Genomic DNA, 16,273 nt, shown 5'->3' with positions numbered 1-16,273 from the left:
CATAGAAAGTCTAAAATGTCATGTAAATGGTAACTGTGATACCAACTGCGTTCGTAGCGGAAGCCCGCAGAAATTGGGAGAGTCTTGCCTTGAAAAAGAGTATTTCTGCCGGCACCCAGTTAGAGATCTCCGACTCTGGGAGAGGAGTGAGAAAAAAACTGAAGTCAAGGAAGTACCTATCTGATTGCTTTTCACTACTCCGGCTGCGCAGAGAGGGAAAGGTTCAGTTAGCTTCTCCTCTGGCGAAAGGAAGAAGGGACACGAGGGGTGAAACCTCGGGAATCCCACCGCTCCCGACGAGCTGGGCAGTCCGCCTGCCGTGTATAAACAAAGTTGTCGCCATGGAAACCGTCCCGGTAGCGGCTGGAGAGACCCGGTAGAGGTTGCCTGGAGAGGCAGTTGCTGAGCTGCGAGCGGCCGATTAGGATTACCTGTCACAGTAACTCATTACTCAATTCAGTACTAATCCATTAGGAACGGAGGGTGGAGGAATGAGGTTTTTGTTTTGTTTTGTTTTTAACCTAACTGCTTTCCCTTAGAAGAAGTCCAGGGAATCCGGATCTTCAAGTTATGGAAAACTGCAATATTGGAAACTTGGATGAGTTGGAAAATAGATTTATGTAAACGCTCTCAGAGGAGGATAAAGTCTTCAAATGTTCCCATGGTGACTTCCCTGTAAATAATCAGCAACATAATTTTTCCTTCTTTCTTTTTTTAAAATTTATTTATTCATGATAGAGAGCGAGAGAGGCAGAGACACAGGAGAAAGGAGAAGCAGGCTCCATGCCGGGAGCCCGACGTGGGACTCGATCCCGGGACTCCAGAATTGCCCCCTGGGCCAAAGGCTGGCGCTAAACCGCTGAGCCACCCAGGGATTCCCTCTTCTTTCTATATTTGGTATTTGTTTATATAGTACTTTTCCTTCAGGAAATCCTTGGCAAAAAAGGTTAAGGTGTGTCAATTTATAGGTATGCTCAGAGACAGAAATGTGAAACTGCTTTGAGAGGCTGTACAATGGGTACTCCATCTAAACTATGATAGCCTACACAAATATCATGTGCATAAATAAAATTGAGGATGAGTAAGTCCTGGTGGTGTATTGATGGTATATTCATTCAACAAATATTTGAGCAATTTGACATAGAGTGCCAGTCATCATGGAAAGAATTTTTTTTAATTTTTTAAATTTATTTATGATAGTCACACAGACAGAGAGAGAGAGAGAGAGGCAGAGACACAGGCAGAGAGAGAAGCAGGCTCCATGCACCGGGAGCCCGACGTGGGATTCGATCCCGGGTCTCCAGGATCGCGCCCTGGGCCAAAGGCAGGCGCTAAACCACTGCGCCACCCAGGGATCCCTATAAACTGGATTTAAGGGAAGACAGAAGTCTTTTGTATCATACCCACAACCTCTCACAGTTCAGTTATTCAGTTAAACACTAATCTGGTGCTGCAATAAAGAGATTTTGTAAATGCAATTCAAATCCTAGTAAATTGATGTTAAAGTAGGGAGAGTATCTGGGTGGGACTGACTCAATCAGTGGAAATCCTTTTAAAGAAAAGGTTTAGGCACGCACTGAGTCAGACTCTAAACAGCTGATAGGTTTATAATTGCTCTCATCTCTGGATCTTCCCTTTCTGACAGCCTGCCCTAAGATCTTGGACTTGCTTAGCCAGTTCCCACAACTACATAAGCTAATTCCTTGTAATAATTTTAAATATATATACATTTATATTAGCTTATATATATATATCAGTACATACATCTGGATAAATATAGGGGATATGTATAATCTACTGGTTCTGCTTGCCTCATTAAACCCTAATAACAATGTATATCTTTTATTTTTATTTATTTTTTGTATATCTTTTTTAAATAGCTTTATATAGGTATAATTTAGGTACTAAAAATTTTTACCATTTTAAATTCTATAATTCAATGATTTCTTTAGTAAATATAGAAAATTATACAACCATTACCAAGATCCAGATCTAAAACATTTCAATCACTTCAAGAAGTTCCCTAGGGCTATATGCAGTGAATCCCCACTCTCACTCCCAGCCCCAAGCAACCACTGGTTTGCTTTTGGCCTCTATAGGTTTGTTAAGTTCTGAAAATTTCATATAAATGGAATAAAAAAGTATGTAGTCTTTTGTATGTTGTGCCCAAGATTCCGAATCCAAGAAACCACCAAGGAGCCAACACCGATGCAAGCGCATGAGGGTTTATTAGCAAGCTCGAGCTTGGGTCCAAGTATACCCAACACAGCAGAGCAGGGACTTGGACCCCGAAGTGGGTTACAGCTGGGTTTTTTATAGGCTGGTCTAGGGGATTTTCAGAAGGGGTGGAGAAATTTCTCAAGTTCTATTTACATTCTGATATGGGGCTTTCAAGGGCATTGAGCTCTTTTCTCATTCTAATATGGGACTTTCTACCATGGGCGTGGGCTCCGTTGTCCTTGTGATATGGGATTCCCTGCCAAGGACATTCTGCAGTTTTTCCCGTAGTAAAGTTCAGCTCTTATTCACAGGGGCCTAAGATGGCTGTACTTGTGCTAATGCTAAACTTTAGGTGGGATGGCCTTAATATTTCTCGGCCTCCACATTGTATTTGGCTTCTTCCACTTAATAACACGTTTGAGGTTCACCCATGTGAGGTATGTAACAGAAGTTCATTTTTATTGAATAGTCTTCCATTATGTGGATATATCATATTTGGTTTATCCATTCACCAGTTGACAGATTGCTTCCAGTTTGGGGCTATTATGAATAACCCTGACATGAACATTCATGTACGGGTGTTAGGATGAACATACATTTCTATTTCTCATCCATAGAAACCTAGAATGGAATTACTGGGTTGAATGGTAAGTCTATGTTTAACCTTTTAAGAACTGTCAAACTGTTAAAACTGTTTTCCAAAGTGGCTGAAAGATTTTATATTCCTACCAGCAACATATAAGGGTTCCAACTTCCCTGTGTGTTTGCCAACACTTGGTATTGTGTATCTTTTTTATTACAGCCATTCTAGTGGACATATAGTAGTATCTCATTGTGTTTTTAATTTGCATTTCCCTAAATACTAATGATGCTGAACACCTTTTGTTTTAGGATTTTTTTTCTCCGTTGGCACCCATGGTTCTTGGTCACACCTAAGAATGAAGAGGTAAACCAGACAGAGTGGTAGGCAGCAAAGCAAGGTTTATTGAATGATAGTACAAAAACTGAAAGAGAGGGGACCCCAGAGGGTTGCCACCAGAGTTTCTAAGTCTAGGGTTTTGTTTTTTTTTTAAGATTTCATTTATTTATTCATGAGAGACACAGAGAGAGAAAGGCAGAGACACAGGCAGAGGGAGACGCAGGCCCCATGCAGGGAGCCCGACGTGGAACTGGATTCCGGGTCTCCAGGATCACACCCTGGGCTGCAGGCGGCTCTAAACCGCTGTGCCACCGGGGCTGCAGTCTAGGGGTTTTTATGGGCTTGTTAGTAGGCTGTTTTATTTTATTTTTTTAAAGATTTTATTTATTCATCCATGAGAGACACAGAGAGAGAGAGAAGGAGGCAGAGACACAGGCAGAGGGAGAAGCAGGCTCCACGCGGGAGCCGGGTGTGGGACTTGATCCCAGAACTCCAGGATCACACCCCAGGCCAAAGGCAGGCACTAAACTGCTGAGCCCACCCAGGGATCCCCAAGCAGGCTATTTTAATCTGATTAACCCTTCCCGTGCCTGTCATCCTATCAGGTTTTTGTCACCTATCTATCACATGGAAAAGGGTGGAGGGCTCCATCCAGGGTGGTGTAAAATCCTTTTAAGGATGGTTTCCTCTTAGGGCAGGGGACGGGGAGTGGAGGTTGAGGGGCTTGTACCTGCCTGCCTTCCAACTATCTTTCATCATTTTCATGTGCTTATTATCCACTAATGTATCTTTTTTTAAAATAATTTTTAAAGATTTTATTTATTTATTCATGAGAGACACAGAGAGAGAGAGAGAGGCAGACACACAGGCAGAGGGAGAAGCAGGCTCCATGCAGGGAGCCCGACGTGGGACTTGATCCTGGGTCTCCAGGATCAGGCCCTGGGCTGACGGTGGCACTAAACCACTGAGTCACCCGGGCTGCCCCTAATGTATCTTTTTTTGATAAAATGTTTATTCAAATCTTTTTTCCATTTTTAAATTGGATTAACTTTTTATAGTTATGAGTTTTTTATAATTTGCAAACACATTCTCTTGATGTACAGCTTTTCATTTTCTTTTTTTTTTTTTTTTTTTTTTTTTTAGCTTTTCATTTTCTTAATGGTGCCTTTTGAAGAGCAAAAGTCTTCAATTTTTTTGAAGATTTATTTTATTAGAGAGAGAGAGAAGAGGGGGTCAGAGAGAGATGGAGAATCCAGCCGATTCTGCCCTGAGCAAGGAGCCCAATGTGGGGCTCCAGTCCAGGACCCTGGAATCATGACCTGAGCTGAAAGTCAGTCGGTTGCTTAACTGACTGAGCCACTCAGGTGCCTCCAAAAGTCTTCAATATTTATAAAATCAAACTTAAAAAAAATTTTTCTTTATGGGCCATGCTTTTGAGATTATTATATATGAAAGACAGATGAGGTCAAGATCTCCTGTTTTCCTCTAGCTCTAGGTTTTACATTGAGTATGTATCTAAAGGAAACAATCACTATCTGCACCCCCATGTTCACTGTAGCATTATAACAGCCAAGACATGGAAGCAACCTAAGAAAGATAAACGAATAAGCAATATGTGGTATAAATAGATATAGACATAGATATTGGAATATTACTCAGCCACAAGAAAGGAAACCCTGCTATCTGTGATAACATGGATAGACATTGAGGTCATTATGCTAAGTGAAATAAGTCATACAAAGATAATTACTGCATTACCTCACTTGTATGTAGAATCTGAAAAAAGAAACTGAACATATTGGTGGTTGCCAGAGGAGGGAGAAAAGGGTAGAAGGCAGGAGAATGAAAAGAATGGGTAAAGGTGGTCAAAAAGGTAAAAACTTCCAATTATAAGATAAAGTTCTGGGAATATAATGTACATCATGGTGAATATGGTTAACAATACTGTATTATATATTTGAAAGTTGCTAAGAGTAGATCTTAAAAATATAACTATGGAGTGATGGATGTTAACTAAATTTTTGTGGTAATCATATGTATATACTATTAAATCATTACATCATACACTGTGGACTATTACAGTTGTAAGTGAATAATATCTCAATAAACCTGGAAAAATTGGGGCACCCGGGTAGCTCAATCGGTTAAGCGTCTGCCTTTGGCTCAGGTTATCATCCCAGGGTCCTGGAATCAAGCCCCGCAACAGGGTCCTTGCTCAGTGGGAAGCCTGCTTCTCCCTCTGCCTCTGCTTGCTGTTTCCCCTTGCTTGTGCTTTCTCTTGCTCTCTCTCTATATCAAATAAATAAATTTTAAGAACTGGAAAAATTAAAAAATGTTAAGGAAACAAAGATACTGGTTCTCTAAATAGAAAGCAAATGAAAATGATCAAATTTTGAATTTATAAGGAAGTAGCAGATTACCACGAAGTAGTATCACCCGGTACTACTCAAAATTTCTGAGCACTATCACTCAAAACTATAGTACCATGTTGACCTTAAGTAAAAAAGATAAAGGTACATTAATAATCTATACTGTTATCTACCAATGTTATTAATCAAGGTGAAGGTAATCATAAGAAACTAGTCTTCACATGCTGTTTGCAGATATACGTATAAGTAAAAAGAAAACTCCACCAACCTTAAGCTTTTGATTAAAGTTAGCTTGTGTTTCTTGATATGGACTGAGAATGGCAGAATAAAATGATTTTTATTAGCTTTGGTATCAGGGGAAGCATAGTATTGGTTCAGTCTTCTGACCTCAAATTTTAATTGTATAATGTATACAATTATAATTTAGCCTCATAAAAATAGAACTTCAAACACATGACTTATTATGTATTTTTTTTGACATGTATTATTTTCAAATCTGTTAAAGTTCTAATCACATTTTCTGTGGGAAATTGTGACTTTCATTCACTTTCTCTTGAAAGAATTAACAAGATAGTGAAAATTTAGCTGCGGCACAAGAGTGCAAGAGCACACGGCTCTGAGGGTTCCAAACAGACCAGGTTTGACCACCCATCCCAGACAAACTCCAAAGGCAGACAGATGAGTGGTGGTCAAACAAGAAAGGAATTTATTTCACTAAGGCCAATACCAGTGGCTTCAAAGATGGTCTCTGAAGTACTGACAATACCTCTAGGTTTACACCAGGTAAATGTGGAACAAAGGTCAGGGATACATGCAGGTGGGCAGTAAAGGCCAGAAGGATCATGGTCTAGAGGTGGGGACTTGCTGGCTCAGAGCAATTCTTACTGCTTGAGGGAGTAGTTTTGGCTCCTACCACAAGATACGCCTGCAGGGTCTTTGGCCTGTGTAAAGAGATAAACTGGAAGGAAGAAATTAGGAAGTTTGAGATCAAAACAGAGGTAGTTGAAATCCTCTTTCAAAAAGAGGAAAGTACTGAACCATGGGAATACTATATCCCTGTTTGTGTAAACAAATAGGAGGAAGGTATATGTTCATAAGTGGGACACCTGGGTGGCTCATCAGTTGAGTGCCTGCCTTCGGCCCAGGATGTGATCCTGAAAAGGTAGGATCGAGTCCCACATTGGGCTCCCTGCATGGAGCCTGCTTCTCTCTCTGCCTGTGTCTCTGCCTCTCTCTCGCTGTGTCTCTCATGAATAAATAAATAAAATCTTAAAAAAAAAATAAGTGTTTGTGTTTGCATAGAAGCAGAAGTAAGCTACAGAAGTAAAACATGGGTATGTTTTACTCTTTCATAAAATAATATTTTATATATATATAATATGATAAACTAAGAGAAGTATGACACGTATAGGCACTGTCTCAAAACTATGATGAAGACTGCTGGGATCCCTGGGTGGCCCAGCGGTTTGGCGCCTGCCTTGGGCCCAGGGCGCGATCCTGGAGACCCAGGATCGAATCCCACGTCGGGCTCCTGGTGCATGGAGCCTGCTTCTCCCTCTCCCTGTGTCTCTGCCTCTCTTTCTCTATGTCTATGAATAAATAAATAAAATCTTAAAAAAAAAAAAAGACTAATTGTTAAATGAGATCGGTTTGATTGAAGGAAACTCACATTTTTCTGGTAGGACTTCTATCTTTATATAGGCTGAGTTAAGATTGAGTTCTAAAAAAAAAAAAAAATTTTGAGTTCTGCAAGGCTGCATGAAGGAAAATGCTGTGGATAAGAAAAAATGCCATTTCAAAACTCCTATTTGCTAAATGAAGTACTATCAACTGGACTACCAAGACTTATTTTCTTTCTTCCTAGGTTAGTCAGTTGATACAAAGCAATGACTTTTATATCTAATATTGTAGCCTCGAACTGCATATACACTATCAGTACCCAGTCGCTGTATTAAATATTTGGTAGGTGGGAGGAGTGGAGGACAGAAATACAAATTTCAAGTAATTGCAAAATTCATTCTTTTAGAACACAGTTCAAAATGCCTGTTTTCAGGGATCCCTGGGTGGCTCAGCGGTTTAGCGTCTCCCTTCAGCCCAGGGCGTGACCCTGGAGTCCCAGGATCGAGTCCCACGTTGGGCTCCCTGCGTGGAGCCTGCTTCTCCATCTGCCTGTGTCTCTGCCTCTCTCTCTCTCTGCGTCCCTCATGAATAAATATAAAATCATTCATGCTAGAATGCCAGAAAAGCATTCTAGTTGTAGGATAAGGTAACAGTGGATACAAATAGATCATTTACGGGCAGAAGTGATTTCTCAATTTGTCTTTGAATCTTCAAGGTTGTATTGTTTTTTTGTTGTTTTGTTTTGTTTTTTCAGTTAATCACCGATTATTCATTCTATGCAACACAAAAAATCACTCTTGAAATACTTTCTTCATTTGCTGCCCAGTGAAGCTACACTTCTCATTTCCTCTTACTGGCCGTTCTCAGTCTCCGGCCTCGTCTGGGTGACCTTGAGCAGGGAACTTAATCACCTTGTAACCACACAAGACGTCTCCGCTCCCTACAGGATCGTTCTTGGATAACGCTCGTGGTTACGAAGTACCACAAAGAGGGCCTCCCTGGGTCTGCGCTTGGGTCGGCCTGAGGCGAACGCACCCACACCTCGGAAGAGACGAGCAGCAGTGAGACCGCTGTGGAGAGGAGCTGGGCAACGCTTCCCACGGCCGCGGCCAGGCGGGCAATCCCGGAGGAGCTCTCCACGCCCTCGCGCAGCTTAGCGTCCGGGGGCTCGAGGACGAGGCAGGCGGCTGGACTCCACAGAAGGAGCCTCCTTCCCGCGGGAAGCGCAACCCTTGACAACGCCCCAGCGACTTCCGGCTTGGCGCGCCTCTCCTTCAGTCCCATAACTGCACTTTCGATTAAAAAAAAAAAAAAAACAGTAAATCTAATATTTCCCTCTGGCACCGCTATAGTTTCTTGATTTTCCACGCTTTATGGCTGGATTCTAAGATAAAGATTAAACTGGGAGGGATTAAAGACAGGCGTGGCTTACGGAGGGGGGAGGAAAAAGGAGTAGATAAACCGGCCTGGCGAAAGTGCAGAGCAGGAGCATCCGGCACTCTCCCCGCCCCAACCGGAAGTTGCAGGACTGAATGGATCTCCGAGCCGGAGGCGGCACCTTCTCAGTCTTTATGTGACGCTTGGCGGCCGCCAGGCTACCAGGTTCATGTGGAGGCTCCCAGGCTCCCGCGCCGCGCTTCGTGGGGTCCGCACGGCGGTGGAGCGGCACACTCGGGCCGAGGCGGCGGCGGCGGCGGCGACGGAGACGGCGGCGGGCGCCATGGAGCGCGCTGTAGTGCGTTGCGTGCCCTCGGAGCCTAAGCTAAGCCTGTCGTTCGCGCTGGCCGACGGCAGCCACAAGAACATGCAGCGCGACCAGAGCGAGCCTCTGGGTCGGGCCCTCAGCCGCATCGCAACCAACGCCCTCAAAGGCCACGCCAAGGCGGCTGCCGCCAAGAAGAGCCGGAAGAACCGGCCAAATGCAAGTGGCGGCGTGGCCTGTGCCGGGCCGGGGCCGGGGCCCGGGCCCGAGCCGGCCGCGGCCTGCGAGCCGGTGGTGAAGCTGTACTACCGGGAGGAGGCAGTGGCGGAGGATGTGCTCAACGTGGACGCCTGGCAGGACGGTGCGGTGCTGCAGATCGGCGATGTCAAGTACAAGGTGGAGCGCAACCCGCCGGCCTTCACCGAGCTGCAGTTGCCACGCTACATCATGGCCGGCTTCCCGGTATGCCCCAAGCTCAGCCTCGAATTTGGGGACCCCGCCAGCTCCCTCTTCCGCTGGTACAAGGAAGCCAGACCCGGAGCGGCAGAGCCTGAGGGCGGGGGCCCCTCGTCATTGTCTCCCTCTTCACCCTCTCCTAGTTGGACGGAGACGGGTGTCAACGAGCGCGTCTACACGCCGTCCAATGCGGACATCGGTCTACGACTCAAGCTTCATTGCACCCCAGGCAATGGGCAGCGCTTGGGGCCAAGCAGGGAGTTGGAAAGCGTGTGTCCCGTGGAGGCTGGGCCTGGCACCTGCACCTTTGACCACCGGCATCTCTACACCAAGAAGGTGACGGACAACTCTCTAATCCGCACGGTCTCGTACAACCTCCTGGCCGACACGTACGCCCAGACTGAGTTTTCGAGGAGCGTCCTGTACCCGTACTGTGCCCCTTATGCTCTGGAGCTCGACTACCGTCAGAACCTTATCCAGAAGGAGCTCACCGGCTACAACGCTGACCTCATCTGTTTGCAAGAGGTTGATCGCAACGTGTTTACGGACAGCTTGGTGCCGGCCCTCGAGGCCTTCGGACTGGAAGGCGTGTTTAGAATCAAGCAGCACGAAGGCCTGGCTACTTTCTACCGAAAAACCAAATTCAGTCTTCTCAGCCAGCATGACATTTCTTTCCATGAAGCCCTGGAGTCCGACCCACTTCACAAAGAACTGCTGGAGAAGCTAGTGGTGTACCCATCTGCGCAGGAGAGAGTGCTCCAGAGATCGTCTGTCCTCCAGGTGAAGTACCTCTGCCATGGTCTTTACAGACCGGTGGGTTTTTAGGGCCCTGAAAGACCCTTCAGATTTTACTGAAGGGTGTTTGCTCTTGTGTCTTCAGCACAAAAGTTAGCTTTCATTCATTCTTTGAGCAAATACTGAGCACTTTTAGTGTTCCAGGCACTCTGCAGATTGCTTTTAACAAGAGACCTTCATGGTGTTTAGTCTATTGGGAGAGACACATGCTGAATACAAGAATATAGTAATAACTAGTAATTTCTTACTACTTGCCAAGCACTGTGCTGACATATTTTAAAGCAGATGGCTAAGTTTACTTATCCACACAAGTGGAGGGCAAGGATTTTTACCCAGTTAATTATATATTTTATCATCACTGACCAGGGTGTTAAGCTGCCTTGGGTTTTTGTTTGTTTATTTTTGTTTTGTTTTAATGAGATCTTTCCATTTGTTTTGTGTTTTTTTAGATTTTTATTTATTTATCCATGAGAGACACAGAGGGGCAGAGACACAGGCAGAAGGAGAAGCAGGCTCCATGCAGGGAGCTGGATGTGGGTGCCCATCCCGGGCCTCCAGGATCACGCCCTGGGCTGAAGGCGGTGCTAAACCACTGACCCACCCGGCCTCCTTGGTTTTTATTAAAGATTTTCCTTGTTTGACAGAGCACAAACAAGCAAGGGGAGCAGCAGAGGGAAAGGGAGAAGCAGGCTCCTTGCTGAGTGGAGTCAGAGGGTGGTGGGCTGGATCTCAGGACCCCAGGAGCATGACCTGAGCCAAGGGCAGACACTTAACTGAACCACCCAGGCAATACATAAGCTGCCTTAGGTTTTAAAAACATGTTATTTTTATATTTGTCCAGAGTTTTCAGATAACTGGTTTTGTTCATAGTAAGATTTGAGTAGCTACTTTCTTTTTTTTCTTTTTTTTTTGAGCACCCAGTGTGTTTCATTCACCTGTGTAAGCTCATTTCAGTTGAATCAATACAACAGTCCCCCTTGAGGTGGATGATAGTGCCTTTAACCAGTGACCAAGCTGACTTAAGGAAGAAAGTCTCTCTCCATGTGACACTGCTGTAAATAGGTATTCCATCTAGGTGGGTCTAGCTCCAAAGCTGTATATATTGGACAGTTATTTAAACATGGTATGCTGAATCCTATATTCATGTGCATCCTAAAACTTCTTGCAAAAGTTAAATTTCATAATTGTGATCATACTTTCCAGTCAGGGTAGGTTATGAAATGTTGGTTCATCATATAGGCTTAGATTTTTTAAAAATATTCAGGAGATTGACAGTTAACAACTGAATTCTTGGCACTTTGCTTATTTTAGGTTTCTGTTCTTCAGTCTACAAAGGACTCTTCTAAAAGGCTATGTGTTGCTAATACCCATCTCTACTGGCATCCAAAAGGTAGGTTTTAGTGGTTTTCACAAGTGACGTAAAAAACATGGGTAACTTAAGGTCAATAAGGTTGTTTACTCACATCTTTTTTCAGTTTTTTTTTTTTTGAGGTATAATTAATTGTACCTCATTGGGTGACAATTGTCATAACTGCATCCTATAGGTTTAAATATAGGTACAGCATAATGATTTACATATATTGCAAAATGATTGCCATAAGTTTAGTTAAATATCCATCACCTCATAGAGCCAAAAAAAATAACTTTTTCCTTGTGATAACTTTTTTTTCTTAAAAGATTTTATTTATTCATGTGAGACAGAGAGGCAGAGACACAGGCAGAGGGAGAAGCAGGCTCCATGCAGGAAGCCCAGTATGGGACTCGATCCTGGCACTCCAGGATCAAGCCCTGAGGCGAAGGCAGCCGCTGAACCACTGAGCCACCCAGCCATCCCCCTTGTTATAACTTAATATCTACTCTTTTAGCGACTTTTAGATATGCTATATATCATGGTAACTGGTCATTTAAAAGTTCTTAACATTAGTGTTTTCTGTATTCACAGGTGGGTACATTCGTCTCATTCAAATGGCAGTAGCCTTGGCTCACATTCGACATGTCTCATGTGACCTGTATCCTGGCATACCAGTTATATTTTGTGGAGACTTTAATAGCACCCCATCGACAGGAATGTATCATTTTGTTGTCAATGGCAGCATTCCAGAGGATCACGAAGACTGGGCTTCCAATGGGGAGGAGGAACGGTGCAATATGTCCCTTTCCCATTTCTTCAAACTGAAAAGTGCTTGTGGGGAACCTGCTTACACAAATTATGTTGGTGGTTTTCATGGATGCCTGGATTACATTTTCATTGACTTAAATGCTCTAGAAGTGGAACAGGTGATTCCGTTACCTAGTCATGAAGAAGTTACCACGCATCAGGCCTTACCTAGTGTTTCCCACCCCTCTGATCACATAGCACTTGTATGTGATTTAAAATGGAAATAGATTTGTTTAATGTAATGTAATTTAAGTCTGCTTTAATAGGAATTTAATATGAATCAAAACTATGTGTAACCTTCAAAGAGGAAAACTAGACCGACACCAAGGCAAAATGTTATTCTAGTTCCAGTGTCTTCATTACACGACTGTTGATAATATTTGCAGTTTTTCCACTTTTCCTTTTTTTCCTGTGTTTGAAGGAAAAACAAATATATTTATAATTCCCAGGAAGAACATTGAATTATGTACATTTTTATAAGTACCTTTTTTTTTTAGCTAGGAATTCAGAATTTTGTAAAAATTTGAATGATCCTTTAATTTTTCTATCATAACATTTCGAATCAAATCATGTTTATATAATTAGGGGGAAATGCATACAGGTTAAAGTGAGAAGCCAGTGTCTAACACATTGAAAGGAGTAACATTAGAGTCTACCTCTACCTCAACTTGGTTAGCAATTTAATGCAACTTTAGAGCTTTAACAATTAAAATATGCCATCACCAATTGTTACTGCTTCTCATCTTTACTTTTTCATAAGCCATTTTCATTGTTATTTTTAGGATTTTACTCTTTAGTGTATGGTACAAATGGACATTTGTATTCTTTAACTGTAGCTCATTTGAACTTTTAGGATGGAAGCACAATTTAGTATTCAAAGTAAATAGCAACATAATCAACTTGATCCCATTTTCTTTAATCTTGCCCATGAAAAATGTTCATAAATCAATAGGGTATTTGACTATATGATATTCCAGAGGACAGCATAATAGATTACTTTATGTGAAACTGCCTACTGATGGGGCTTGACATTTTGGGTGAACCACTGAGCATTTCTATGTTGGAAGTATTTTTGAAATTGTTGGTTTTTATAAAAAGGAGAAAGTTGTGGGGCTTTTGAGCATTTCTGAAATAAACTTTTTCATAGACTTGAGCATTATAATTTGGGTTATAGGAAAATACTGTATATATAATTTATATACTGTAAAAATAATTTAAATATGAAGCCAAACTTTAACATTAGAAATTACAGTTTTACTGATTAGTTTCTAGCCTAGGGTGGTAACGGCTCTTCTAACTCAATTATTACCATAATTTAGCTGTTACTTTTTGATGTTCAGGATAACTATAATATCTCATATTTCTGCATTTAGTTTCATCTCATATTTCTGCATTTAGTTTCTATAGCTTAGATATTAAAAGCCCATCTACATGAAGAAGAGTTCTGATTTTCCAGTCATGAGAATTTGTCCCAAATTCTTTACTAATCTCTAAACCCAATACCATAACAACTTTTGTCTTTTTGATAAAGTAGGCTGTATTTCATATTCCGTTCCCTATCCAATGTATTGTTAACTCTTAGCAAGTTTGAAAATGAGTTTTAGGGATCCCTGGGTGGCGCAGCGGTTTGGCGCCTGCCTTTGGCCCAGGGCGCGATCCTGGAGACCCGGGATCGAATCCCACAGCGGGCTCCCGGTGCACGGGGCCTGCTTCTCCCTCTGCCTGTGTCTCTGCCTCTCCCTCTCTCTCTGTGTGACTATCATAAATAAATAAAGAAAAAGAAAATGAGTCTTACAGTTCAGTTTGAACCTTGAAGTACTTAAAATATTGGAAGGGAAAAATTAAAGTGGCAGTTTCTTGGGATCTTATTTAGAAAAAGCTATAAATGAAAAATTGATGCTACCGAATTGTGCCTTCCTAAATAACGTTTTTGAGAGCATTTTATTTAACAGCAGTTTGCAAATACATGAATATATTAAAGCCAGAATCTTGATTCTTTTGCAAAATACATACTTTCTTTTTAAAATGTGTTTTTGGTCTGCTTTCAGACATGTTGACAGGACCTTAAAATAACTTGAGAAAAAACAAGGTTTGTAAAAGCAAAAAATTGAGAAACATTTTGAAAGAAGAAAGTGTAACATACTTATACCCATAAGGAAAACCTTCGGATTCTGTATTAGCACTATGGCTAATTAGATTGAACTCTGGTCAGAAGAACTACTCACATTAAGCATTCCATGTCCTGAATCTTTAAATTTTACATTTACTGACTAAACAGTATGATCAGATTATATACCAGCATTTCAGAATAGTACAATGTAGGATATTGTGATTTGCCATATACTCTGATCATATCTCCAGTATACAGAAATATTAGTATAATTGGAGTCCAAAGGTGGGGAACACTAAGAAAATTGAACAAATAAGATACCAGAATTACCTTGTATTCCTGAGTTAGAATGAAATGTTATTCGGAAATGTTTATGTGCTTAAAGCCATCTTTGTGATTGAATTTTTCTTTTACATTTGGATTTTTAAATGCATTTAATAAAGTGTGGAAAGTGTAGGACCTCTTCCTCTGGTGAACCCATTTTATGATGTCACAAGTTTTTGCCTTAGGAATTAACGTTGCAAAATGTCATGTTATTGATTTTAAAAGGCTATTATATAGAACACTGTCCTGTTAAATGAACTCTTCAACAGTATCCACTGCAGGCATGCTCTGGTAGTTCATAAATTATTAGCAAAAAAATCATTTCTGGCTGTAAGGTGATGTTCTTTAAAATTCTGAATATCAAAATTCAAATTTCCAAGTATTTCAGTGGGTGGTGACTTTTCTGAGAGAACTAGGCCTGATTATCAGAATGGTGTGGTGGTTTCAGTTTGGAGATGTATCTGAGAAACAGTACAAGGGAGAGGGTCCAAAGAACATCATAGGAAGATCTTCCTGGTGGAGGGTGACACCATTAGATTTCCTATTCTCTAACTGCGAAACAGGCAGAGTTTCTTTACAACCTGGTTTGAGGGGAAACCAAAATCCCTCTTAATGCAAGTTAAAGATCTGCATTACTAGTTTATCATAAAATCCACATGACAACACAAATAGGGAAAATCTTTCCTCTTAAATTATAGCCAATACTAATTCTCTAATCATAATTCAAAAACATTTAAATATTTTGAAAGTTTTCGTATTTTACTCTAGTACTAGAAGGAAACACCTAGATTTAATTTAGGGAACGAAACAATTTTAAGATGTTTAACTGATTTGGGTAATCAAATTATGTGGTCCCACTTCATGAGAAAGCACATGCTTTAGCATTGAAGGTACTAGAGCCATATTGGGTGGTTTTTTAGCACTAACTTGAGAACAATAGGACTTGAGATAACACCAAAACATTTTTTAAATTGTAGTGAAATTCACATAAAATTAACCGTACGATTCCAGTGCATTTAGTACGTTGACAGCCTTGGGCAACCATTATCCCTATTTCCAAAACATTTGCATCACCCCAAAAAGAAATTCTGACCCATTAAGTAGCCATGCCTTATTTCCTCCTCCCCTCCAGACACTGGCAACTACTAATGTGCTTTCTGCCTCAATGGATTTATTTTGGATATTTCAGCCTTTTGAGACTGGCTTGCCTTTAATTACCTTAATGTTTTAAAAACTTCCATGTTTTAAGTACCAGTACTTCATTCCTTTGTATGGCTGATTATATTCTATTCATTTTGTTTATCCAAATGGACGTTTGGGTTGTTTCCACATTTTGACTTATGAATAATGCTCCTACGAACATTCATGTACAAGTTTGGGCACCTGTTTTCAACTATTTTGGTTATATATGTTTCGAGAAACTGCCAAAATGTTTTCCACAGTGGCTACACCATTTTACATTCCCACCAGTGATGTAAGAGTACGTTTCTCCATATCTTCACGTGTTTTGGATTATAGTCATCCAAGTGAGTGTGGTCCTCTACCAATACATTTTTATCTTTATTGCAGTCATGAACTAGATTATTGACAATGGATTACC

General features: G+C 41.5%; 2 protein-coding genes and 1 long non-coding RNA gene across 7 annotated transcripts in view; 1 reads left to right on the top strand and 2 right to left on the bottom strand.

The window, feature by feature from the left end:
• Window positions 1–341, bottom strand: part of DNAH12 (dynein axonemal heavy chain 12) — a 203,626-nt gene extending 203,285 nt beyond the window's left edge. For 3 of the 5 annotated variants that reach the window (XR_013357829.1, XM_077858419.1, XM_077858420.1), the window contains exon 1: window positions 177–334. The gene's annotated coding sequence lies outside the window, so the exon portion shown is untranslated. Of the gene's footprint in view, window positions 1–176 lie in introns of all 5 variants that reach the window. The other 2 variants (XR_013357830.1, XM_077858421.1) reach the window with 1 other exon arrangement.
• A 3,902-nt stretch (window positions 342–4,243) lies between these two features.
• On the bottom strand, window positions 4,244–8,821 carry LOC144289874 (uncharacterized). Its single transcript, XR_013357831.1, has 2 exons — window positions 7,178–8,821; window positions 4,244–6,466 (listed from the first exon to the last, which is right to left on the bottom strand). It is a non-coding gene; the product is annotated as an uncharacterized LOC144289874 (long non-coding RNA).
• PDE12 (phosphodiesterase 12) lies at window positions 8,618–14,805 on the top strand. The gene is made up of 3 exons (XM_077858422.1): window positions 8,618–10,066; window positions 11,393–11,471; window positions 12,024–14,805. Exons 1-3 carry the CDS (start codon window positions 8,735–8,737, stop codon window positions 12,464–12,466), a joined length of 1,854 nt encoding a protein of 617 aa, XP_077714548.1. The 5' UTR covers window positions 8,618–8,734; the 3' UTR covers window positions 12,467–14,805.
• The last annotated feature ends 1,468 nt before the right edge of the window (window positions 14,806–16,273 follow it).

Source organism: Canis aureus, chromosome 19, assembly GCF_053574225.1.
Source record: "Canis aureus isolate CA01 chromosome 19, VMU_Caureus_v.1.0, whole genome shotgun sequence".
NCBI classification, from domain to species: domain Eukaryota; kingdom Metazoa; phylum Chordata; class Mammalia; order Carnivora; family Canidae; genus Canis; species Canis aureus.
This window is presented reverse-complemented; position numbering and strand designations above follow the sequence as displayed.

What these genes read in the sequence shown, in the direction of transcription:
- PDE12 (XM_077858422.1), top strand. Translation starts at nt 8,735, where the DNA reads ATGTGGAGGCTCCCAGGCTCCCGCGCCGCGCTTCGTGGGGTCCGCACG. An exon ending in AGAGATCGTCTGTCCTCCAG is followed by an intron (nt 10,067 to 11,392) that starts GTGAAGTACCTC and finishes TGCTTATTTTAG; the next exon opens with GTTTCTGTTCTTCAGTCTAC. An exon ending in TCTCTACTGGCATCCAAAAG is followed by an intron (nt 11,472 to 12,023) that starts GTAGGTTTTAGT and finishes CTGTATTCACAG; the next exon opens with GTGGGTACATTCGTCTCATT.